At 40.3% G+C, this 24,226-nt stretch overlaps 1 protein-coding gene across 11 annotated transcripts in view; it reads left to right on the plus strand.

Moving 5' to 3' along the window:
• Positions 1 to 1,106: 1,106 nt before the first annotated feature.
• Positions 1,107 to 24,226, plus strand: part of LOC125544390 (myosin-17-like) — a 26,154-nt gene continuing 3,034 nt past the window's right edge. The window contains exons 1-48 of one of the 11 annotated variants that reach the window (XM_048708057.1): positions 1,107 to 1,715; positions 2,822 to 2,950; positions 3,348 to 3,491; positions 3,569 to 3,714; positions 3,821 to 3,977; positions 4,106 to 4,164; positions 5,742 to 5,901; positions 5,983 to 6,132; positions 6,217 to 6,353; positions 6,455 to 6,601; positions 6,681 to 6,782; positions 7,005 to 7,062; positions 7,143 to 7,244; positions 7,666 to 7,703; positions 8,344 to 8,470; positions 8,550 to 8,720; positions 9,291 to 9,422; positions 9,518 to 9,627; positions 9,724 to 9,784; positions 11,979 to 12,156; positions 12,253 to 12,458; positions 12,567 to 12,686; positions 12,767 to 12,865; positions 12,996 to 13,184; positions 13,391 to 13,530; positions 14,555 to 14,722; positions 14,925 to 15,092; positions 15,209 to 15,376; positions 15,555 to 15,722; positions 18,184 to 18,351; positions 18,430 to 18,597; positions 19,234 to 19,401; positions 19,550 to 19,717; positions 19,883 to 20,050; positions 20,169 to 20,336; positions 20,535 to 20,702; positions 20,806 to 20,973; positions 21,242 to 21,409; positions 21,588 to 21,755; positions 21,897 to 22,106; positions 22,214 to 22,334; positions 22,415 to 22,507; positions 22,585 to 22,665; positions 22,752 to 22,946; positions 23,319 to 23,663; positions 23,754 to 23,885; positions 23,970 to 24,040; positions 24,115 to 24,214. In XM_048708057.1, coding sequence (XP_048564014.1) covers positions 1,713 to 1,715; positions 2,822 to 2,950; positions 3,348 to 3,491; positions 3,569 to 3,714; positions 3,821 to 3,977; positions 4,106 to 4,164; positions 5,742 to 5,901; positions 5,983 to 6,132; positions 6,217 to 6,353; positions 6,455 to 6,601; positions 6,681 to 6,782; positions 7,005 to 7,062; positions 7,143 to 7,244; positions 7,666 to 7,703; positions 8,344 to 8,470; positions 8,550 to 8,720; positions 9,291 to 9,422; positions 9,518 to 9,627; positions 9,724 to 9,784; positions 11,979 to 12,156; positions 12,253 to 12,458; positions 12,567 to 12,686; positions 12,767 to 12,865; positions 12,996 to 13,184; positions 13,391 to 13,530; positions 14,555 to 14,722; positions 14,925 to 15,092; positions 15,209 to 15,376; positions 15,555 to 15,722; positions 18,184 to 18,351; positions 18,430 to 18,597; positions 19,234 to 19,401; positions 19,550 to 19,717; positions 19,883 to 20,050; positions 20,169 to 20,336; positions 20,535 to 20,702; positions 20,806 to 20,973; positions 21,242 to 21,409; positions 21,588 to 21,755; positions 21,897 to 22,106; positions 22,214 to 22,334; positions 22,415 to 22,507; positions 22,585 to 22,665; positions 22,752 to 22,946; positions 23,319 to 23,663; positions 23,754 to 23,885; positions 23,970 to 24,040; positions 24,115 to 24,214 — 6,765 coding nt within the window. In that variant the 5' untranslated portion in view covers positions 1,107 to 1,712. Of the gene's footprint in view, positions 1,716 to 1,806; positions 2,236 to 2,821; positions 2,951 to 3,347; positions 3,492 to 3,568; positions 3,715 to 3,813; positions 3,978 to 4,105; positions 4,165 to 5,741; positions 5,902 to 5,982; positions 6,133 to 6,216; positions 6,354 to 6,454; positions 6,602 to 6,680; positions 6,783 to 7,004; positions 7,063 to 7,142; positions 7,245 to 7,665; positions 7,704 to 8,343; positions 8,471 to 8,549; positions 8,721 to 9,290; positions 9,423 to 9,517; positions 9,628 to 9,723; positions 9,785 to 11,978; positions 12,157 to 12,252; positions 12,459 to 12,566; positions 12,687 to 12,766; positions 12,866 to 12,995; positions 13,185 to 13,390; positions 13,531 to 14,554; positions 14,723 to 14,924; positions 15,093 to 15,208; positions 15,377 to 15,554; positions 15,723 to 18,183; positions 18,352 to 18,429; positions 18,598 to 19,233; positions 19,402 to 19,549; positions 19,718 to 19,882; positions 20,051 to 20,168; positions 20,337 to 20,534; positions 20,703 to 20,805; positions 20,974 to 21,241; positions 21,410 to 21,587; positions 21,756 to 21,896; positions 22,107 to 22,213; positions 22,335 to 22,414; positions 22,508 to 22,584; positions 22,666 to 22,751; positions 22,947 to 23,318; positions 23,664 to 23,753; positions 23,886 to 23,969; positions 24,041 to 24,114; positions 24,215 to 24,226 lie in introns of those variants that run through there. The other 10 variants (XM_048708058.1, XM_048708056.1, XM_048708059.1 and 7 more) reach the window with 10 other exon arrangements.

Raw genomic sequence — 24,226 nt, forward strand, 5'->3', positions numbered from 1 at the left:
GTCTAGTAGCTTGATGCATGGGAGGGAGAGGAGGGATGGAGCCAAAGTTTTCTTCGCGTCCGGGGTCCATGACAAGAGGGCGCCTGTTCCATCTATCAATGCTTGGAAGATGGGTCAAGCCGGCCTGCGTGTGCTAGACAGTTCCCTCATTTAATTTTGTTTCTATTGCAACCAGTCGTGGTCACGATACCTTGACAGATTTCTTTTGTTTATTTGTTTTTTTTTCAGTGCAATGGAATGTTTGGACTACAGACGCCCCTTGAGTAAGCCAGCAAACTTGGTAGAATACTTAGAATAAAACTACAAACAGATTTCTCTTTCGGTAACAGGCGCACGATGAAGAAGCCCGCGGCGGATCAGGCATTTCTAAAAACTTGAAACTGAAACGTCCAATCCACTGCTCCCAACTGTCAACTTTTTTTTTTCACGCTGCAATTTTCAAAGGGTTCAGCAGTACGCAAGCTAGGCAAGGTCAGGAGGGGTTGCCATCGCGGAATTGAATCGTACGTTGCGCGCCTCCCCTGCCGTGTTATGAACATAAACTAGCCGAGACTGATCTGTCAAGCTGGCACTATTAAAATGAGTTGTACAATTCATTTTTTTTAAAAGGAGCTGTACAAGAGTAGGATGGCAAAAGCACAAGCTAGCGTACGTCGCTCAGGTCACCCACTGTTTACAAGCAACTCCTTGGAGATTGCCTTGCCTTGGACGAGTACGTACACTACAACGTACAACGGTACAAGTACCCTGACTCTACAACGGAAGGCGTACAGCGTAGTGTACCGGAGGGAGCGATCCGTACGTGCACGAGCAGCGAGCGAGCGTGTACAAATTTCCAGTTTCCGGTGCCGAAAGCAATCCAGTTTTCTTCCTCCTTTTTTCCTTTTCTCCATCCGTCCATGGATCCGTCCGTCCACCTAATGACGACACGCTGCCTAACTGTCGGCCAGGTGGGCCACCGCGGCCTCCCGTCCCGCCAATCCACCGCCCTGCCCCGGCCCTCCCCGCACATGTCACCCCTCCCCGCGGCCAAATCGTCCCCGTGACGACGCTTTCACCATCGGAATCGCGGGTTTACCCGCACTAATCCACCCCGATTCCTCCATTCCTGGCTCCAAATCCACCACCACCGCCACCTTTCTTCGAAGGAGAATCCGTCGCTGTCTGGCTCGGCTTTAATCCCTCACCCCGTTCCTACCACCCGCCGCCAGCTTCCCCCACCTTTAGCCTGCCCGCCTCCCTTTTGGGAAGGAATGCCGCACGCAGCCGCGGTGGTGCGCTGGTGGTGCTGACGACGACCCGATCCGGCACGTTGGTGCTGGCGAGCTCGCGCCGCGCACCCAGATTATTCGCCATTTCTTTTTCCTGTTAATGAGAGTCGCGCCCGCCTGGTTGGCCCTGCCCTGCCTGCCTGCCTGCCTGTGCTTCCCCCTCTCCCCCCTCGTCGCGCTGTGCCCGCCTGTGCTCCCCCCCTCGCGTCGCCCCCCGCCACCGCGCTCCCCCGCCCAAGCGCGCCGCCGCCGCAGCGCGCCTCCAGCCGGATCGCGCCGCCGCGAGGCGATCGGCGACCGGGCCGAGGGGAGGAGATCGCCCGTCGGCGCCGCCACCGCCGCCGAGCCGCGTCTCCTCCCGTCCGATCGTGCCTGCCCGCAACACCTCCTGCCGCGTCCCGATTCTCTTCCTACGCCTGCCGCGACTGCCCCAGATGATACATGGTGCGTCTGACTTGTCACGCTTGCCGTTTTTCTTTTGTTCTCTTCTGAGATTCAATTGAATGCGTCGGGCTGCGCTTTTGTCTACTTCCGCCGCGGCGTATTTTTTTGTCTGGGTTTGGGGGAGAATTTTGTGTGGTTTTCGAGCTCGTGTCTGGGAAACCAAGTGGATTTTAGCCGGCATTCCGCCGAATTTTGGAGGAATTCCATTCATCGAGTGGATTTATCCTTACACCTGCTGAGTGAGCTGAATCCCTACACCTGCCGACAGTAGCGGGACGTACTTGTTCTGCGGATGTCACGAGCGAGGCACTTAGCATGAATCTGCTCTAGCCAAGCATTTAGCATCCTTTGCTTGCCTACAACTCGGTCGGACCTGTTTGCTAAATGATGAGAATGAAATGGAGTTCAGTGCCTTTTGGAGGTTTAGCTGAATTGTGGAAGGCTGTCCACCAAGGGGTCTAGTTTCAGGACAGAGACACAGATTGCATCAACTAGCTTCACATTTATAATGTTAAACCAGGTGAACATGCTAGTTTATTGTATATTAAAAGGCTGTCATGCTTGTATTGCTGTTTATACTTCTCTTCTGTGCGACTTTGGATAGTTTTATATGCTTGTGCCATGGTAGACAAAGCCCAAATTTACTCAATCATATAATCAAACTAAATGCCAATACCCTCTTCCATATGATGGTGCATTACTCTGCTCTACATGTTTAGTTAGATGTCAACTGCACTCATTTCTGTGGAACCAACCAGACCTAAATTCTCGAGGTTTCTTCTATAAACAATTTTCAGTTTGATAAATGGTTTATTACAATGCAATATCACCATGAGAAGTCATCGAAACTCATAGATATTTCTTCATCATACATCTTATTCTTAGGTTTGCTTTACGCATCTCACATCTTGATTTCATCAGTCATCCGTATCTGATATATAGGTGTTATTATTCTTTTGTTCATTTTTCCTGGGACATTATCAATATATACACATTATCGGTTTGGCATCTATTGGAATGCCGGATTTCAGTGCAGATGTATGATCCATTATCATGCAATTTTGATCTATTTGACATGTTAAACTTGTCACTTGTCACGTGTGCAGGCTCCCGTGTTAAACATTGTTATAGGCTCTCATGTATGGGTGGCAGACAAAGATTTAGCTTGGATTGATGGGGAGGTCTTCAAAATTGATGGTCAAAATGCTCATGTTCGCACAACCAAGGGAAAGACGGTATGTGTCCATGATTTCTGTTGCATCCCTGTTACTTTTGGACTTAGTTGGACCTCGGACAAAGAGTGCATTTTGAACTTCAATTTACTCCATGTGTCATTGACTGTCAATCTTTGAATGTTTCATTAAGCAAGAGTGTGCTGGTAATTTGTTGTACTTTGGGGTTCTTTCCCCAGGTTTTTTCCCCCAGGTATCTTTGAATGTTTCATTAAGCAAGACTGCAAAATGGTTCCATCAATATAGACCTCGTATTCAAAGTAATTTGTTGTACTTTGGGGTTCTTTCCCCAGGTTTTTTTCCAAACCATGAAGGAGAACTGCATGTGATATTCTTCTAGTACGAAAGTTAGTTTTCTGTCATGAAAACTACATGGTTACACTGTTGTTTGTGCAACCAGGTTACTGCAAATGTATCAGATATACATCCTAAAGACACAGAAGCACCACCTGATGGAGTCGATGACATGACAAGGTTATCATACTTGCATGAGCCCGGTGTTCTGGATAATTTGGCTGTCAGATATGCAAAAAATATAATATATGTGAGTGGTCATATCTTGTGATGTCAAGTGCATGCCTTATTTTTTTTTCTGTCTAATGCTATTATTCTGAGTTTCAGACCTATACGGGGAACATTCTGATTGCCATAAATCCATTCCAAAGGTTGCCTAATCTCGTTGACGTCCAGACTATGGAAAAATACAAAGGTGCAAATCTTGGAGATTTAGATCCTCATGTATTTGCAATAGCTGATGTCTCTTACAGGTGAATGCTTATACTACTATTATGCTATGACTCTCCTACAGTGAGATGTGCCCCTGTAGGTCTATATTGATGGAACCATTTTGCATTCATTTGAATAAGGAAACAGGCAAATGATGAATGAAGGAAAGAGTAATTCCATTTTGGTCAGTGGTGAAAGTGGTGCTGGAAAGACTGAGACTACAAAATTGCTGATGAGATATCTCGCATTTTTGGGTGGTCGGTCTGGAACAGGAGGAAGGACGGTTGAACAACAGGTTTTGGAAGTAAGTTGGATTTCATAAGTTGTAATGCTTCTCGCTGACAGCAAGCTCTGTGTTTGTTCAAAAGATATTCAATGCAATGATTTCAGCTGTATTAATTCTATCATCACTTACTTATGCTTTGCATACAGTCTAACCCAGTCCTTGAAGCTTTTGGGAATGCGAAAACTGTTCGGAACAATAATTCAAGGTACGGATATCATACTATGGAAATCAGAAAATATTTATTGTGTTTCATTGGTGTCGTCAAAGTAACACCAAGCCAGTAGTAGTATCGTATGTACTAGTAGTATCTTATGTGTTATACAAGTCATAACGAAAAGCATCATACATTAGCAGAGTTTACTGGGTAACCAAAAGTACGGACAAACATATGGAAGCTTTTTAGTTGAAGGAAATGAAACCTTTTGTTTACAACAGCAGGGAAGACCCTACTGAAATATATTGATAAGTAGAAATTTACAAGTTTCCAGAGGACCCAAGGCACAGCTCAAAGTGCTAAACAGCCCAATCCAACATAGTATTGAAGGCAACCAAAACCAAGCCTGTTATTGTTACACATGGTTAAAAGCTGCAATTTTTTTTATTGTAGGACAAATTACAAATTATAAGATGAACCATCCTTTTTTCCTCGATACGCTAATCCACCCAGTCAAAACTTCAGCTAGTTGTTGGGCAACTGTACCTGTGTCATTCTAAATGTGTTTTTTGTCTTAAGAGGGGGTGGGGGGATTTGGAGTGTACACCTTTGAAATAAACTATTTTTATCTCCAGCTTTGATTTTGGTAAGTTAACCATATAAAATATTCTAATAGATGCATCCGAACTTATCCAAATTAAGTACCCATTAGATCAGACTAAACTGGGTCAGAAAGAAAAGATGCATACATTCACTCCACCACCACATTAGCATTGCATAAGACCCGCTGAACTTCATTCACTGATAATTTTTTGTAAGCAGCATAGCATGCCTCTACTTTTCCAGATCCACCCATTCAAGATTGCATTGTGAATATTGAAGGATAGTTGTGTTTCAACCAAAAAGTATGGCAATGTGATATTTTCATTAGGGCTCTCCCTACAATTCATCTCTTACCATAATCAAAACAATGTGATATTGATTCTGAGACCAAGATATGGAAGTTTGAAAGATCTGTGGTTTCTGCTTGGTTTCACTCAGAAAGCCCATCACTCTTCTTTTTATTTCGAGGTAACCATCACAGTTATTGTCATAACTGACAAAAGAGCATGTGGCTTTTAGTCGTCTTTTATTGGTATAGAAAACAGAGAAAATGAGCAAGACCTCTCTTTTCGATTCGTGGCACAGTATACCTTACCACAACTCTGGTGAAATATAAAATTCCTCCTAATTTGTGTGATATAACTGGTTATGGGTCCCTCCAGATTATTAATTATTTGAGTATTGAATATAAAATAAACATTCAGACTCTGTATGGGAGGTCAAAGCCAAATAGTTCTTTTTTTGTTTCATTCTCAACATTCATCTCATCTAGATGGGCAGTACACAGTATCATATACTCCCTTTGTTCACTATTAGAAGATGTTTTGGATATTTCAATATGGACTACATACGGATTGAAATGAGTGAACAAACACACTAAAACACGTCTATATACATCCGATTCAGAAAAAAGTTAGAACATTTTATAATAGTGAACGGCGGGAGTGCACTATTTATCGGTTTATGTTCTGATTGTTGCTCTATGTGACTTACATACCTCTTAACTTTTTCTCAACATGGTGAAGTCGATTTGGTAAGTTTGTGGAGCTCCAATTCGACAAGAGCGGGAAGATATCTGGTGCTGCTATTAGAACTTACTTGCTTGAGAGATCTCGGGTTTGCCAAACTAGTAGTCCAGAGAGAAACTACCATTGCTTTTATTTCCTTTGTTCAGCACCGTCAGAGGTAAAAAAAAATGTTACTGGTGTCAGTTTGCTACTTATACTTTTCAAGCTATTATACCTTTTTATGTCTAATTTGGTGCAGGATATTAAAAAATATAAGCTGGGGGACCCATCTTCATTTCACTACCTCAACCAGTCATCTTGCATCAGAGTTGATGGAATCAATGATGCTGAAGAGTATCTTGCGACAAGAAATGCTATGGATATGGTTGGCATCACTGAGGAAGAACAGGTTTAAACTCAGCCCTTTTCAGCAAGGATTTGCTCGTCAGCTGTGGATATCACATTTGTTTTTCAACGGGATGTTTCTTTACAGGAAGCTATATTCCGGGTTGTTGCTGCTGTGCTTCATCTTGGTAATATTAGTTTTGCGAAAGGGACAGAGGCAGATTCATCTGTAATAAAGGATGCCAAATCAAGATTCCATCTTAATACAGCAGGAGAGCTCTTGATGTAGGCTGTTGGTTTTAGTTCACCAATTCTCTTTATAATTTTATTACTATCTTTCATAATTAATATTTGTAATCTATGATACATTGGAACGCTCCTTGCAGGTGTGACTGTGAAAAATTGGAGAATGCCTTGATAAAGAGGGAAATAAATACGCCAGAAGGAGTTATTACTACTACAGTTGGTCCCAATTCTGCTACTGTTAGCAGGGATGGCTTTGCAAAACAAATATACTCTCGACTATTTGACTGGTAAAAAAACTTGACCACATATTATGTACTATAGTTATGTGCCTATTTTTTCTAACTATATAAAATTGTACTACTGCAGGCTTGTAAATAGAATAAATGCATCAATCGGGCAAGATCCAAGCTCAGACAAATTGATTGGGGTACTTGATATATATGGCTTTGAAAGTTTTAAGACTAATAGGTGAGTAAGCTGTAAGTTGTTCCAGAAAAAAAAGTTTGAAGCTAACGCATAGTAAGGAATACCTTATACTCCCTCCGTTCCGAATTACTCGTCGCAGAAATAGATGTATCTAGATGTATTTTAGTTCTAGATACATCCATTTCTGCGACGAGTAATTTAGAACGGAGGGAGTAACTTATATGGGGTTGCTAAATATTCCTTTGGTCTGCAACTACTCTTCAGTTTTGAACAATTATGCATCAACTTCACGAACGAAAAACTCCAGCAACATTTTAACCAGGTATATGCAAAACTCATCTTTTTTAGAATTTTCTTCTCCTCTTTCCTGTGCCAAGCAACCAGTGGTGTTTGTTTCGGCAGAATGTATTCAAAATGGAGCAGGAGGAGTACACAAGGGAGCAGATTAACTGGAGTTACATAGAGTTTGTTGACAACCAAGATGTTCTTGATTTAATTGAGAAGGTACGAGTTGGTCGCTGTTACATGCATTGACTTGCTTTTGTAATTTCCTTTTATTTCTCCCCCTCTTGTACCTAAAACTATTTGTATTTAGTTCATAGTTATAAATATTGTGCAAATTTCTATATTTATATGGCAAACCTCAAGTTTCTGTGGTTTGTAAAGGAGTGTCATGCTGGTCTTAGCTTCCTTTGATCAGTAGAGCTGAAACACAACAAATTAAGCTCAAGGATAACAACACATTAGTCTATGTGATCTTGCGCCCAGCCCCGTTCAGTCTTTGATGCAGTACATATATCAGCTACAATGTCCTATATAGATGATGGAAATTATCAATATATTTGTGTATTTGTTGTACATTCTTAGCAATATCTGCTTACTTTTTTTATGTTCGCACATTTAATTACTACCTTTTTGTGTCCAGAAACCAGGTGGCATTATTGCACTTCTTGATGAAGCTTGGTAAGTTTCAATGCCTCATTTGTTGGCACTACATGTTGCAGTTTTACTAGGATGTGCGTGTTCAAATAAATAAATAAACATATACGTTAGTGCGTGTTGCTAAGAGGGCAGGCCTGGCGCAGTGGTGAAGTCCTCCCCACTTATGCCAAGGGGTCCTGGGTTCGAACCAGCCTCTCTGCATTGCACTTCGCAGGTGTAAGACTAGGTTCCTATAATCCCTCCCCAGACCCAACCTTGTGTGGGAGCTTCTATGCACTGGGTTTGTCCTTTTATACGTCAGTGTGTGTTGCTGCCTTATGCCTGCTTGTTGGAGAGAACCAAAAGTTCTTATTTAAATGTTTTGGTAGCAAATTGATGACATGCATGCTCAAATTATTCTTCATAGTCTGCCGGATTGATTGCCTGATCTTAACATCCAAGCAATGGTTGTTCATTCATTTTTCTTGTTCTGGCTGCGGATATGCATGCCCAGATTATTCTCCATAGTTTGCCAGACTGAACGCGTCATGTCAACATCCAAGAAACACTTGCTAATTCATTTTTCTTGTCATAGCCAAGGACATGCATTTTTGCACCAAATGATTTTGTTCACATGTTTCTGACAAGATTCTTTCTTTTCCGTGTCCTATATATCCTCCAGCATGTTTCCAAAGTCGACACACGAGACATTATCTCAGAAGCTGTATGAAAAGTTCAAGAATCACAAAAGATTTGCTAAACCAAAACTTTCTCGTACTGCATTTACAATCCAACATTATGCTGGAGATGTAAGTATTTTTTACATCATAACACTTCCTTTATTCACTCATTTCTTCAAGTACATCCTAATTTTTAATACATCTCCAGGTGATATATCAATCTGATCATTTCCTGGACAAAAACAAAGATTATGTGGTAGCAGAACACCAGGAATTACTTAATGCTTCCAGGTGCTCTTTTGTATCAGTTTTATTCCCACCAGCACCAGAAGAGAACACAAAATCATCAAAGTCATCCTCAATTGCTACTCGCTTCAAGGTCACATTCTGCTATAGTTAAAGGCTTATGTAATATCATCTATCATCATTTGTTGTGCAATACGGGTTCAGGGGTCTCCATGCAAAATAATAATAATTGCCTATTGTGAATTTATTTCAATTATTCCACTTTCTACACCTAAGAAAATGCTTTCAAAGAGATTAATGGTCATAGTATCTCACTTAATAGGGGTATGCATGATCATTTGTCATTTAATTATTGACTTGGTGCTTCCTTGATCTTGTTGCTAGGTATTTTTAGGAAAAACAGTAAGGGAGAACCTTGCTGCCACATGGTACTAGACTGGGGTTGGTGTACCACACCAACAGTACATTGCTAACACGGGCCTTCTATGCCTGCAAATTCATAACAGAAGGATTTTTAACAGGGAGGGCCTAGCTGAACCCACAAGTGAACTTAAGGGCCCCACTTTACAAATTATAAGAATAGGCATTCAGTTGAAATGTGTAGTAAATAATACGGACCTGTGGTGACATTTACTTCTCATTTGCTTTGTCGAAGTTTGCTTGTGATGACATTGTGTATCTAATTTTTCAATGTAATTTTCAGATGCAACTTCATGAACTCATGGAGACTTTAAGCTCTACAGAACCTCATTACATTAGATGTGTAAAACCAAATAGTGTTCTTAAGCCTGCTATTTTTGAGAACACCAACGTTCTACAGCAACTTAGATGCTCGGTAATAAGATATTTCATGCTTCTTCCTTTTTTTTTTCAAAATTTGAGAAATTCAGTGCCAGTGTGTCCCCTGATAATGTTTTTTCACCATGTTAGGGTGTTCTAGAAGCAATTAGAATCAGCTGCGCTGGATATCCTACAAGAAAACTGTTTCATGATTTCTTACATCGTTTTCGCATTCTTGCTCCTGAAATTCTAAAAGAGAAGTGAGTCTGTTCAATCATGGATTACGTTTTCTTTTTTGCCTTTTTTTCTATCTCTAGCCTGTCTTCTTAACAATTACATGTTTTCTTTTCTGGTAGAAATGATGATAAGACGACTTGCCAAAAGGTTTTGGACAAAATCGGACTGGAGGGCTATCAGGTGAGCAGGTTTTTTATGTTCTAAACCAAGGAACAACTTCGTTCATTAGGTTCAACATTTTTTTTTTCTGATTAGTGGTTCAACAAATTGGTTTCCCGTATAAGTACAGCATAAACTATCAGAACATTGCACTATTCTGTCAATGCTCAGGCACAATGGTTTCGATGCTTGTTGGATTGCCTGGATCAACTCTATTCTTCGCTCCAGTACGTCGTCGGCTGTGCTCCTTAACAGAGTTCCTGGGAAAAAAATCTACTGCCGCAGAGGGCTTAGACAAGGGGATCTCATGTCGCCGCTCCTCTTCGGCCTGGCTGCTGATCTTCTTCAATCCATCAAGAGTCCATCAGCGCAATCTCCTCTAGCTTCCTACCCCAACTAATGATGGGGCCTTCCCAATTGTTCAATATGCCAACGATACCCTCATGATCATTCAGGCCTACCGAACAACAACAACAAAGCCTTTCAGTCCCAAACAAATTGGGGTAGGCTAGATTTGAAACCCATAAGATCTTGAAACCAAGTCATGGTTTTGGCACGTGGATAGCTAACTTCCACGCACCCCTGTCCATAGCTAGTTCTTGGGTGATATTCCAATCCTTCAGATCTCTCTTCACGGACTCTTCCCATGTCAAGTTTGGTCTACCATGATCATTCAAGCCTTCCCTCGTCAATTGCTTTGCCTTGAGTGCCTCCTCAAAACCTTTGCCCAATCTACAGGGCTCCATGTTAACTATCACAAATCCTGCCTCCTCTCCATCAATGTTCCTGAGAACAAAACAAGTCACTTAGCCAGTTTATTTGGCTGCAAGGCCGCTTCTTTCTGTTTCACCTATCTCGGGCTCCCCCTTGTCCTCTCTAGGCCAAAAATCAGAGACTATGCTCCCCTCAAAAACCCAATTGATCGTATGAGAAATAAATCTCCCAGATTGCACTTTGCTATTAATAACCTAGCCTCGGTTGGTGATGCTTTGAGCATGTGTGCGGGATCCTCTCTATCTCCTCCATCTGCCTCTGTCCCCGCAAGCTTTTGATGAACTTCATGAATCCAGGCAGATGATCCTTCAGTTCCACATAAATAACACTTGTGTTAACTTTTGGAGCTACAGGTGTGTGTGTGTGTGTGTATAGGGGGGAGGGGGAGCTTCCTTCTCTGCCTCAAAAATTTATTAGCTATCCTTCAATCATATTCTGGTCCCTATTCTGGATCTGGAACTCTAAATGCTCCTCTGCTTAAGGCGTTTGTTTTGCTTCTGCTAAATGACCGCTTCAACACTAAAGACATGCTGCAAATCGAAATTTCCAGGTCAATGATGGAGTCAACTGCATTCTCTGTAATGATGGCCAGCTCGAGACCAGAGATCACCTTTTCTGGAACTGCTGCTTCAGCAAGGAGTGTTGGACATCAATCAACCTGCACCATCTTACGATCTTAGAATGGAGAACAAGATCACAATGACCAGGGTGGACTTTGGCAAGCCTTTCTTCATGGAGGCCTTCAGTACCGTCGCTGCTTGGGCCATTTGGAAGCAAAGAAATGCTAAAATCTCTGACAATTTAAACCCTAGTCTTGGCGCTTGGTCCTTTCTCTTCAAGAGAGACCATTTCCTTACAGAATGAAAGCCCCCCTTATCTGCTGGTTTGGTCCCCCCCCCCTCTCTCACATCTGTATACATATATACAACTCTTATATATTAATTTAATTTCTATTTTCCGCTCAGGAAAAAAACTATCAGAAATGCATACAAAGTAAGGTGCGAGTTCACTTGAAATTGTGTGGGCTAATCACTTAGTCGGGGCTAGATCTGACATGGGTGAGCTGAATTATAGGTTGGGATATAACTGAGCTAAATATATTTTGGTCGGGGGCCGCTATTTATTTGTGTAAATTATTAGGCTAGTATGAGTTAAGGTTTTAGAAATTGGCTCATTACCAGGCATGTATGAGTTCTATGTTGCATTTGTTTTAGATTCCTTTTACCTTTTAGATATTTTCACAAGTATTCTGCAGCATACAATGGAGATTCTGAACTAATCCTTGCTTGCAACTGGTTAATAATGTACTTATTCTTTTGGACTGATTTTGTTTAGTATCTGGGAAATATTTATATGTAAGAGTTTGTTCACTCCCCCGCAAAAAAAAAAGAGTTTGTTCACTCAGTCCTTTAACATTTGCAGCATATTTTCTGATCAACAGATAGGAAGAACCAAGGTATTCCTTAGAGCTGGCCAAATGGCTGAATTGGATGCTAGAAGAACAGAGGTGCGAAATACTGCAGCAAGAGGTGTTCAGAGTCAGTTACGTACTCATGTTGCTCGTGAGCAGTTCCTAATACTGCGCAATGCATCTGTTTGTTTGCAATCCTTTGTCAGAGGTAAATTCATTTCCATATGACATCTGAATTGGACATTATGCTCATAGTATTGATGGAGCCATGTGCATATGTTAAGACTTCCTTTGCTTATTGCAGCAAGATTGGCTTGTAAACTGCATGGATTCTTGAGACAACAAGCAGCAGCGCTGAAAATACAGAAAAATATACGCCGTTATTTTGCACGGAGAACTTATTCTCAGCTATGCTTGTCAGCCATTACATTGCAGACAGGGTTAAGGACCATGGCAGCTCGCAATGAATTCAATTCTAGAAATCAGAACAAAGCTTCTATCCATATCCAGGTAGGTGCAGTGCTCCTTTCCTTATTCTGCTGTCGACGAATTTTGGCTCTTGCCATTTTTATGGGTTTCTTGTTCACTTGTATTTGGACCATCACTACAACATTGCAGTCCCGTTGGCGTCGCCACAGAGATAACTTAAGTTATATAAAGTTAAAGAGAGCAGCATTGACCTACCAATGTGCTTGGAGAGGAAGGGTTGCCAGAAGGGAACTGCGGCAGCTCAAAATGGTACTTGATATCACCTCTTGTGGTGTGTGTTTTTTGGTTGTTGCTTTTTTGTAAAGCTTATTCGGGAACAAACTTTCTAGGCTGCAAGAGATACTCAAGCTCTAAAGGTGGCAAAGGAGAAACTGGAGGAACGTGTGGAAGAGCTAATGAGCCGCTTGAGCTTGGAAAAGAAACTAAGGGTTAATACTTGGTCTTGAATAATTGCTGAATATTGGTCATACTGAAATTACTGAGTATATGGTAAATCTGCAGTTTTATTGATGTATTGAAATACTAACTAATTGTTGTACGTGTGTATACAATTTGCAGACTGATTTGGAGAAGTCCAAAGCAACAGAAATTTCTAAACTGCAGTCTGCTCTTCATGACATGGAGCAGCGAGTGGAAGAAGCTGCAGCAATGAAGGAAAACGAATCAGCTAAAAAAGCTGTTGAAGAAGCTCTAGCTCAAGAAAGAGAAAAGATCAGTTCATTGACTTCTGAGATTGAGGGCCTGAAGGTATGCTCTTCAACCTTAACAATGGAAGTACAGTTGAACTGCAGTACAAAGGACTGGAGCAAGGGGGTGGTGTTATAGCTTCATATAGTGACTTGCATTTATCAATATATACTACAGTATCTGCTCTAGTTAAAAAGATCCAAATAATTAACATTCTTGCACGTAGTGCGAAATATTGTGATAATAGACACATGCTACTGTTTCAGGTGCTACTAGTAGCAGAGCGAGAGGAAAATGATGTAACAAAGAAAGCACACTCGAATGCCCAGGAAAGAAATGAAGAACTGAATAGGAAAGTCCAGGATGCAGATGAAATGATCAAGCAGCTTAATGATATCGTGAAGAGGTTTGCTGTTGTTTTTAATTGCCTGAGTTTCTCAATACTATATCTTGTTGATTGCACAGAAGGTTTTCTTCTGCACAGAGCTGGTTGAAATATCTCCATTATTCTTTTTTCATAAGTGGTGACTGTGGTGACTTGCAAATTATATTTTATGGGCTCCTAACAAATAAAATTATTAAAACATGGTCTGTAAAAAAGGTCATAGTCTAGTGAGTCATACCTAAAGATCTTATGGAGTTTCTTGAACTTGCATCTAAATTTCTAAACATAGTGGCTATTCTGTAAGGTTTCATACTATGTACATCCACCCGTCACTTCCAGGGAGATACCAACTCCAAAATCGGTATTGCTACCAGAAAATGTGTATTGATACCAGCATTGACTAAATTTTATTAGAGGCATGCGTCCCTCGTCATTATTCTTCCAAGACATGGCCTCTACTAATTGTTGTTTAAGGGAAGCTGTACTCGAAAAACTGCTTAGAAGAGCCTCATGCATAACTGTACACACTAATGCTTGAGCAACAGAGACATGATTGTGCACACATAAGATGGTACACATTCTGTGTTTCTTATGCTGTATAGGGTAAACCTGTGTTTTTTTTTTGTTAAAGAACATCAAAGTCTCTGATCTATGATCCTTGATTCACATGGTGCCACATCTAAGTGTTTATATAAATTCACGGCACATGGTGCTCCAGTTCCTGGAGCAGCATAGTTTCTGGGTTTTGTCTCAACGGTAACATATCCAGAAAGTATCTGCAGTTGCAGTCTGCAGGGGCATTCTGTAAAATACATTTTGAGAACTCGGTTGCCTTTTTGCAGTTTGATGTATATTTATGTAAACTGAAAAATACATTATTTCTCTTGCCCCCACCCTTCCAGTAGTTATTGGAAAGGGCGCCTGACTTTTTTTGGACTAAGAATGGACCCTAACTTTGCTGGATGCTGCTTGTATTAGAATCTAGTCCCCTAGTTTTCAAGGTATTACTCTGAAAATGCCGCATTTGTTTTCTGTATGAACACAGACTAGAAGAGACTGTAAGAGAAGGAGAGGCCCTTTTGCTAACAGAGAAGCAGCAAAATGAAGAAGCTAGTGCCGCACTAGCTGAATCTCACCTACGAGATCAAGCTTTTGCGATCAAGATTGAAGAGGCTGAGAAACAAATCACTCTGCTCCAGGAAAATGTTGAAAGGTTTGTCCCGAATGTACCTTTGAGCAGTGATTCTATCGAGTAATCAGCCATCATCACATTGATACTCTTTAGTTTGTACCTCCTATGAGTTCATAGTTATTCTTAAACCATTCTTTTGGTGGGTGCACAGGCAGTTACTGGACATGTTTTCATCCTTCTATACGGTGTGATCTGATAGCTTGCACCCTGTTGTGGAATGCAGATTCGAATATAGCATGGCAGATCTGCAATCTTCACTGACAATTGAGAAGCAACAACATGAGGCAAGTGTGGTAGAACTAGCTGAAGCACAAGGTAAAATTGAGGAACTTCTGAGAGAAGTTGGGGACGCTGATGAAAAGTCTACTCTGCTTCAGACTACTGTACAAAGGTTTTTTGGTTCCCCTTTACAACCTACTCTACATAGGAATCCTTCTTATTAATCATAATATTATGAATTTATCAACATATTCAAATAATAGTCATTTCTTCTTTCCATGTGTATAGGCTTGAAGAAAGATTAACCGAGAATGATACTCTATCAACTACAGAAAGACAAGAAAGTGAAGCAACTAAGAAATTACTCAATGAAGTTCAGAGTAAAAATGAGGAATTACTCAAGAAACTAGAAGATTCTGGGAAAAATATTGTTCATTATCAAGACACTACCCAAAGGTGTGTTGCTTGATATTTACCGCCTTATTTCTAAACCTGAGGGCATTTCATTTCTGATTCGTTTTCTAGCATCCAAATCTGAGCTACTAACTTTACACTCTTGTGATCTTGCTGTTGGGGAACTGTGTCTATTATCGCACCATTGTCACAGCTAATTATTTGTTCCATGTTGATTTAGACTTGAGGAAAGTGTAGCGGCAGTGGAGATTTCCTTGAAAGCTGAAAGGCAGCAAAATGATGTGGTCATGAAACAACTAGCAGATGCCCAGGTAGAAATTGTAGAGCTACAGAGGAACCTTGAAGGTGCTGATAAGAGAAACAGTCTGCTTCAGGATTCTTTACAGAGGTTCCTTTCTTATCTTAAATTTATTACTCAGTTTGGTATCATCTAAAAACAATTAATAATTATATTTGTCAAGATTGTTCCCATTCTTCTGCGAGACAACACATCTAGTTAGCATGCGTCGGCAGGGATAACCGATGTGCACTATTTCCTCCTATCAGTAAGAGTGAGTCTTTTGTTTTAACTAGAGTGAATCCTTCTTCCGAGTTTGACAACATTTTTTCTAGAATAAAAATAACAGTATTTTGCTGACTAGTGTCAGGAAAAACATGCAATACATAAAGAATTTATGTAAACATGGTGTAAAAGAAAGGAGAAACAAATGAATGAAGAATATCTAAAAAAGTTGGAAGCTCCTGACATGTCTAAGATACTGTACATGTTACATGCGACTAGACGATTATACAAAGTACCAAGTGTGATGGACCTAGCATATCGGCAAGAACTTGCCATTTGTCATGCTTAACTGCTAACATATATTTGAGCAACAGCACCAATGTTTCAAGCAGGAGTCCAGTTCTTGCTTTCTCAATCTTCCTGTACACTTGATCAAGTATAAGCTGTGGTCTTAGATATATCATTAAAAAAAGGAAATGTGGTGAAAGTGGGCCATTCCTATTGGAAAAAGATGGTTTGTACAATCAGAGAAGCGCTTTCTTCATCAGATATGATATTGACAGGATAAATACCAACGAACTGCTCTCTTTAACCGCCGGTTATCAAAAAGTGCATCCTCATGAATGAAGGCATGAAGGGGTCATCCTCACTAACTAGCATTCACTCAAAGCATGACCTAAATCCTGACCCACAAGGGCATCATGCAAGTAGCCAGGTTTTTTTTTTCCGTCGAGAAATTTTGCAATAAACATTGCACCTCGTTTGCACCATAGAACAAAAAGGTTGTGTACAAATCTGAGAACAGGCTACAGCCAATTGACGTACCATAAAAATAAAAGCAAGGTCGATGGGCAGAAGCAGCTGTGGCGTCTTAGCCCCTGCCTTGATTGAGAATTTAGCATTGGCCCTGCCAAAGTCTCTCTGCGGAAAATGTGTGCATTACTCTGTTTTTTAAATAACACGCGGACAATCTTGTGCACATTTTTTCATTACTAGGAGAAGAAAATAGTTATGAGAGTTGGGCAGCTAGTGCAGGGATCAAATATCAAAACACGACCAAGGATCAAGCAGAACACACAACACAACCAACACCCACTCTAGTTTGCACAACCATTAATTAAAAGCCTGCTGCTACCACTCTGCTTCGTCCCTGACGTCGTTCTTTACTATCATAATGTCCTTGCTCTCCCCTTGAAATACCTTGTTATGGTCACACCAAATGGATCAAACATTTAGGGGACCATTGCGTCAAAATCCTTCCTTTTGTGCTTAGGGGGTGCTCTTCTGCATGGTCAGCCGCCATTCTTCCAGGGAGTTTGTCACAGAGGGGATGGCAATGACATGTCCTGCCCAACAGAGGATAAGATCCCATAGATGGCTGGGCCATGGACATTGAATGAAGAGGTGCTGCGCCGACTCTGGTTCCTGGGAACACAAGGAGCTGTTTTGCGGCTAGGGAGGCCATGGCGCTCAAGCCTGTCAGTTTCCAGCACCGGTGTTGCAAAGCGAGCCAGAGGAAGAGGCGACACCTCAGGGGTGCATGAGCCTTCACAGGATTTTGTGGCATGGGAAAATGGCGTGGCTGACGAATAAAGCCCTTACACAGATTTCACCAAGTACTTAGGGACCAACTCCATATAACCATGCCCTCTTGGTCGGCTATGAGGTGTTGCCAGCAGCATGGTCCAAAAAGTAAGATGGCTTGGACAGCGGCTATGATGGAGAACATGACCTTGCCAGGTGCCTGCATCTTCCAGTTTTGCTTCCAGGAATCATAATCGACGGTGCCATGGAAGAGCACCTCGTAGCTGTTGAAGTATATGTGGATTGCCCAACCTTCTCCATCAGTTTGGACTTTTGGTTCTACTGGTTGGTGCATGAAAAAGAGTCCCTGGATTCGAATCTTGGCTTTCACAATTAAAAAATTAAAAAAAATGCTTGCCCTCTTTCTGTTCATGTATGGCCTTCTCGAGCCACACTTGCGAGGGGGTGTTGAAGTATATGTGGATTGCCCAATCTTCTCCATCAGTTCAGACTTTTGTTTCTACTGGTTGGCGCATAGGACTTAATAGTAGCATCCAGTATCAAAGATTTTTTTGTAACTGGAAGGTAGAAAAACCAAGAAGCTGTTAAATGAACTAGCTGGCTAGCACTAAAATGATGATTGACCAAGGAAAATAAGAATTTATGAGTGCCTGACGATAAGTTGTGCAGGTTAGTTCTTTTCTGTCAAGAGTTATTTTAAGCTCGTCTGATTCTGGCTTGCATTACCAATTCTCGTATTACTCTGAGCTCTATTAGCCTTTCAATATAGGAGAGTTGAGTGTTTTTTTTTTCATATACCTAGACTTGATGAAGAATCTACCGCAAGAGATGCTTTATTGGTAGCTGAAAAGCAAGAAAAAGAGGTGACCAAAAAGACACTAACTGAAGCTCTGGATCGAATCGAGGAATTAGTTAAAGAACTTGAGTGTGCTAATAACAGTATGCATCAGCTTCAAGATAGTATACAAAGGTCTGTTTACTCCAAAGAAAGCATCCATGAAACCTCTGAGTGAACCTGTTTCTTACTGTTTTATATCCATGAACGTAGACTTGAACAAAGTGCGTCTGCAAGAGAGGCAGTTTTACTAACAGAGCATCAGGAAAAAGATGCAAAATCTAAAGCACTAGCAGAGGCAGAAGCGAGGATTGATGGTTTGCTGGAGGAAATTTCTTCTGCTAATATAAATATTGATCTACTTCAAAAAACTATGAAAAGGTTTGTTTTTTCATGAAGCGAACTTCTTTGTGTAAACTTTACTACTGGAAAATCACTTGCATATCATCCATGCATTTACCTCCATATGCAAACGTCATGCTGCATAGGCTTTTAAAGCGGTACTCTGGCAGTATTCCATTTCACTCGAGTGTTTCACAACCATCCACTTACAATTTCACTAGTGCTTATCTCTTCTTATAAACTTCCTTCCTGTGAGTGTGATAATTAGTCTTCTGAGAGATTGTACCTAAATTTTATAGATGCTTTTTGCTGGCTACCATCCCATTACTGCCCACAGCTCTAGGAATGGAAGAAAATAGTGATAGTTCTTTCCAACATTAGAGTAAACATGAAGTACATGCCATGGTTCACTTGTTCTGGGAGCTGGGTGAGAGATAAACTGAACTTAGGAAAAAAGAAAGCCAAGGTCACAATATTGTTAAGCATCATGATCTTTCATTTAAGTTGTGCTGCATGTCCTGTAGGATGTGTTTCTTAAGGCAATATGTGGGGGTTATTTGCAGCTTGAGGCACAATGTACTAGATTCTAAGTAATTTGGCATCTGCTTTGATAAGATAGATTCTCCCTCACCGATTTTATGGATCGCACCTGTTATAATTTAAACCTGAACATAGGTTAGAAGAGGGTGCAACAACAACGGATGCTCTTTATTTAGAAGAAAAGCACGCACATGATCAAACCAAGAAAGTGTTCTCAGAAGCTCAAGAAGTAAATCAGGAGTTGCTTAGGAAAGTTGAAGAAGCTGATAAAAACATTGGTCATCTTCTAGAGAATGTGGAAAGGTCTGTTTTTTTTTGCCAACTTTATTGGTAGGTTAGCATAAGTAGCAGCTAAGTTTGATGATCTGCACTAACTGGTACAATAGAATTCGACTCCCATGGTTTCAGTATTGTGAACTAACACTTATTTCCTTCATTTCAATAAATATAGACTTGAAAAAGATGCAATGACCAGAGAGTCTTTGCTTCTTAAAACAAAGCAAAGTTATGATGACACCATAACTGAGCTATTTGAAGCTCAGGAGAGAAATCAACAGTTAACGAGCAAAATAGAGGACTCGGATAACAAAATCGGTCTGCTTGAAGTTTCGGTGAAAAGGTTTAATCTCTTTGCTTTTAAGTATATGTAAGATTGAAACCAACATTTGTTGGTTTATCAATTCTACTTAACCACTTCTAGAATTGTCTCCTATCACTGTACATGACCATCTCTCGCGTTATATTTGGTAGTTCTTAGCGTAATTTTTCTCTTCTTTGGACGTAGACTTGAAGAAAGTACATCGGTCATGGATTCTCAATTGGCAATAGAAAGACATGAAAACAGCAAATTAAGGAGCGAACTATCTGATGCTCGCCTAAGGATCGATGAATTACTAAATGAAGCGCAAGATAACCATGCAAGTCTAGCAGAGCGTGATGATATGATAAAGAGGTCTGCCATTTCTTGTATATAAGATTAAATCAGGCTTCTCTTCTGACCCCAGAGCACTAACGTTATATTTATCTTTGATTGCATAACACAACGATGTGTTCCATCATTACACACATAGACTTGAAGAAAATGTCAGCACAAAGGAGACTTTGTTGCTAACTGAAAGAGAACAAAATGCTTCAACCTCAAAACTGCTTGCAGAAGAACAGTTGAAAATTGCTGAATTAATAAAGAATATTGAAGAGGCACATAGAAAATCTGACAGCCTTCAGACTACAATAGAAAGGTCAGATTCTGTACTTCTTTCAATGTTGCGGTCTGTGTTCACGCATGTTTTGGTGGCGGGGGTGGGGTGGGTCACGACATGCTGGTTGTACCATCCTATCTTTTTTCGATTAGAGTTGTAATCATGCACCAACTTCTGTTTGTCAAATTTACATGTTATGTAATATTACAGAAATGTTTTCCCTCTTCACATTGATAGGCTTGAAGAAGATGGAACTGCCAAAGATGTCTTGCTGCTAACAGAAAAGCAAGCACATGAGGCAACTCGGAAAACTCTAGTTGAAGCTCAGGAAAGAAATGAAGAATTGCTCAAGAAAATTCATGATGATGATAAAAATATTCTTCAGCTTCAATTTACTATACAGAGGTACATGATAGTTCCTTAGACCACTACTTTTTATCATAAAGTCCATGTCCTCCCTCTAAAAATACTAGGTATATCAACCTTTTTTTTTCATGTACAAACACAGGCTTGAAGAAAACACAGCTACAAAGGAGAATTTGTTGTTGAGAGAAAGAGAGCAAAATGATGCAACAACGAAGGCGCAAATTGAGAGCCAGGAAAGAAGTGAAGAGTTACTAAAGAAATTTGTGGATGTTGACAGGAAAATTGATCTTCTTCAAGATAGCATAGAAAGGTACTTCATCTTCTTAGCCTTCGATGTATAGCTGTATGTTACCGAAAAAGGCTTTCGCCCCGCTTTAATATAGCTGTATGTTTAGTACTCCCTCCGTAAAGAAATATAAGAGCGTTTAGATCACTATACAGAGGGAGTACAGAGGGAGTACACACTATTTTAGTGATCTAAATGCTCTTATATTTCTTTACAGAGGGAGTACATACTTATTTTTCTGTTTTTGTTATGAGATGTTAATGTTTGATATTCATTTCTTCAACATAATTAGGCTTGGAGAAAGTTCGACAACAAAGGATGCTTTGTTACTATCCGAGAGACAAGAGAAGGATGCAATGAAGAAAGAACTTGCTGAAGCTGGAGAGAGAAATGGAGAGTTACTAATGAAAATTGAAGATACTAATGAAAAAATTGAACATCTTCAGAATACCATAATTAAGTACGTGTCTTCACTAATGCTTCCCGTATGATTTATTATTCTACACTCAGCCACCCACATATCTATACACTCTTTCAGCCACCTCAGTCTTACGATGTCCGAAATTTGATTTGGTATACTGTTACATATTTCCAGTTCTCAGATTTATGACATAGTTTTATGTTTACCAATAAAACAGGCTTGAAGAAGATATAGCAGCAAAAGATGTTTCATTAGAAGCTGCACGGCAAGAAAATGACTCAATCAGGAAATCTCTTACTGAAGCTCAAGAAAGAAATGAGGAATTACTCAGAAAAATTAGTGATAATGAGTACCGGATCCACTTACTTCAAGACACAGTGCAAAAGTTAGTATATTTATTCTGTATGCAGTGGGCTGCCACTGATTTTCTAACTAGAATAACATCATTACATGATTACCAGTATTGTATGTTCATAAAAAATCATTAATTTATCCTTTACAAGTCTACTTCTTTTCCTGAAACCAGGATTCAAGTAGATGCAATATCAAGATTGTCTTCGTTTGTGATGGAAAAACAAGACAGTGATGTTGCCAAGAGAGCTCTTACTGAAGCTCAGGAAAGAAATGAAGATTTATTGAAGAGAAATGAAGACCTCCTTAACAGGAATGATGATTTGATTAAAAAAATTGAGGAGTCAGGCAAAGTTATAACTCACCTTCAGGAGTCCCTACAAAGGTGCATATGCATTTTTTTCTGTTTCATTTTTTCAAGAATAGTGGTCAGGTTCTGCTTCCTATTTTGTACCTCAATCAAACAATTCTTTGCTATCTTTCCATAAACAGAATTGAAGGAAAAGCAGCCAACTTAGAGGCTGAGAATCATGTTCTCCGTCAGCAAGCAACTGCTACTCCACCTTCTACTGCCAAATCTCCACCCTCACGTTCAAAGATCACAAGGATTCATGTAATGTACCGTTAGTGGGCCTGACACATATATGATGATTATTCGATCCTCATAACTGATATTGTTAGTATATTTTGCAGAGAAGCCCAGAGAATGGGCATGTTTTGAACGGTGAACTAAGGCAGGCTGAGATGAGACCATCAGCTGGCATGTCAGAAGCAACACCCCCAGTAGTGAGTTATAGTAACTATGTATCTGCATATAATTTCTACAAAATTGCATTTAATTGAATGTCTAAACAATAATATAGGGCAATGCTCCCAACTCGAGTAATCAAAAAGACTTTGAACACGGAGAAAAACTGCAAAGAGTGCTTAATCAGAAACATCAGGTATTCTACAAATTTGATGCTGATTCTTCGTGTTCAGTTGAACTGCCAACCTACTTTTGAGATGATAATTTGTTGCTTTTTGGAAGTCTCCGCAGCCCCAGCAGCCCCAAGATGACCAGCAGTGGTTACTTACTTGCATTCCACAATATCTCGGATTTTCTGGGAGCAAGCCTGTTGCCACTCTTCTTATATACCAGTGTCTTCTTCACTGGAGATCATTTGAAGCCATGAAGACTGGTGTATTTGACAGAATTCTGCATGCTATAAACTCTGCAATAGAGGTTCCTCACACTTCTTTGGATTCAAATAGCATCTTTCTTCATTTAAATGCATCATTGATGACATGGAGTACAACTTCTGCTTGTTGCAACAAACTAGGAGAGTGTCATTTATTGAATGCCCTATTGCAGCAGAATTGGAATTAATCTCATTTATCCAATTTTCTGTTGTGCAACATCTAACATGTACATAAAATAATAATTGGCAAGATTAGGATCCATGTTCTCTCAGAGTGCCTTGAATAATTGATAAAACATGAAAATATGGAAATTAACTACAGTAACAACTTTTCAAATTGCTTGCAAAACTACACTTCATGCAATTGGTGTAGAGTTTGGCTACTTGTCCTGATGTCGGCTTTCCCTCTCTTGAAGGCTGAACATGATGTGAGAACATTGGCATATTGGTTGTCCAATTTATCTGCATTAACAGTTCTCCTTCAACGATCATTCAAAACTACTAGGACCGCACTCTCAACCCCGCAAAGGCGAAGATTTTCGTCTGAGAGGACATTTCATACAAGTCAAACTTCAAATGCTGGGCTTGCTTATCTCGGCGGGCAATCAGTTGTTGGAGCTACCGGATTACCCCAAGTTGAAGCAAAATATCCAGCTTTGCTCTTTAAACAGCAGCTTGTGGATCTAATTGAGAAGGTTTACGGTATGATAAGTGACAGCGTGAAGAAGGAACTAAACCCTTTACTTGAATTGTGCATCCAGGTGCTGTTACATGCTCTCATTTTTTGGAAGAAAATTAAAGAAGCTTCATCGTTTTCTATTTAAAGATGGTTAAATGTTGAATCTCTTCAGGATCCACGAACTTCTCACTCAAATCTGGCAAAAAGCAATACAAATGGCTTGGGACAACAGAACCAATTAGCACATTGGTTAAGCATCGTGAAAGTCCTCGCCAACTATTTGGATGTATTAAAGGCGAACCATGTAGGTGTAAAATGATCATGGACCCATGGTATCTGTTCATAAAATTGTCTGAATGCATTTTGTCTTATCTGGTTGAATTTGCAGGTCCCATCAATTTTGGTGCATAAATTGTTCGTACAGATATTTTCACTGATTGATGTTCAGCTATTTAACAGGTTGAACACTTTGTCCTAGCCTCATGTATTCACATATGTATAAGCTTCTCTTAAGATCTTCCCCTTGGAAACAGGCTCCTTTTGCGGCGTGAGTGCTGTTCATTTAGCAACGGGGAATATGTCAAAGCTGGACTAGCTGAGCTAAAACACTGGTCTGATAATGCTACTCGAGAGGTATTCACTTCC

The sequence above is a fragment of the Triticum urartu genome, chromosome 3 (genome assembly GCF_003073215.2).
Source record: "Triticum urartu cultivar G1812 chromosome 3, Tu2.1, whole genome shotgun sequence".
Classification (NCBI taxonomy): domain Eukaryota; kingdom Viridiplantae; phylum Streptophyta; class Magnoliopsida; order Poales; family Poaceae; genus Triticum; species Triticum urartu.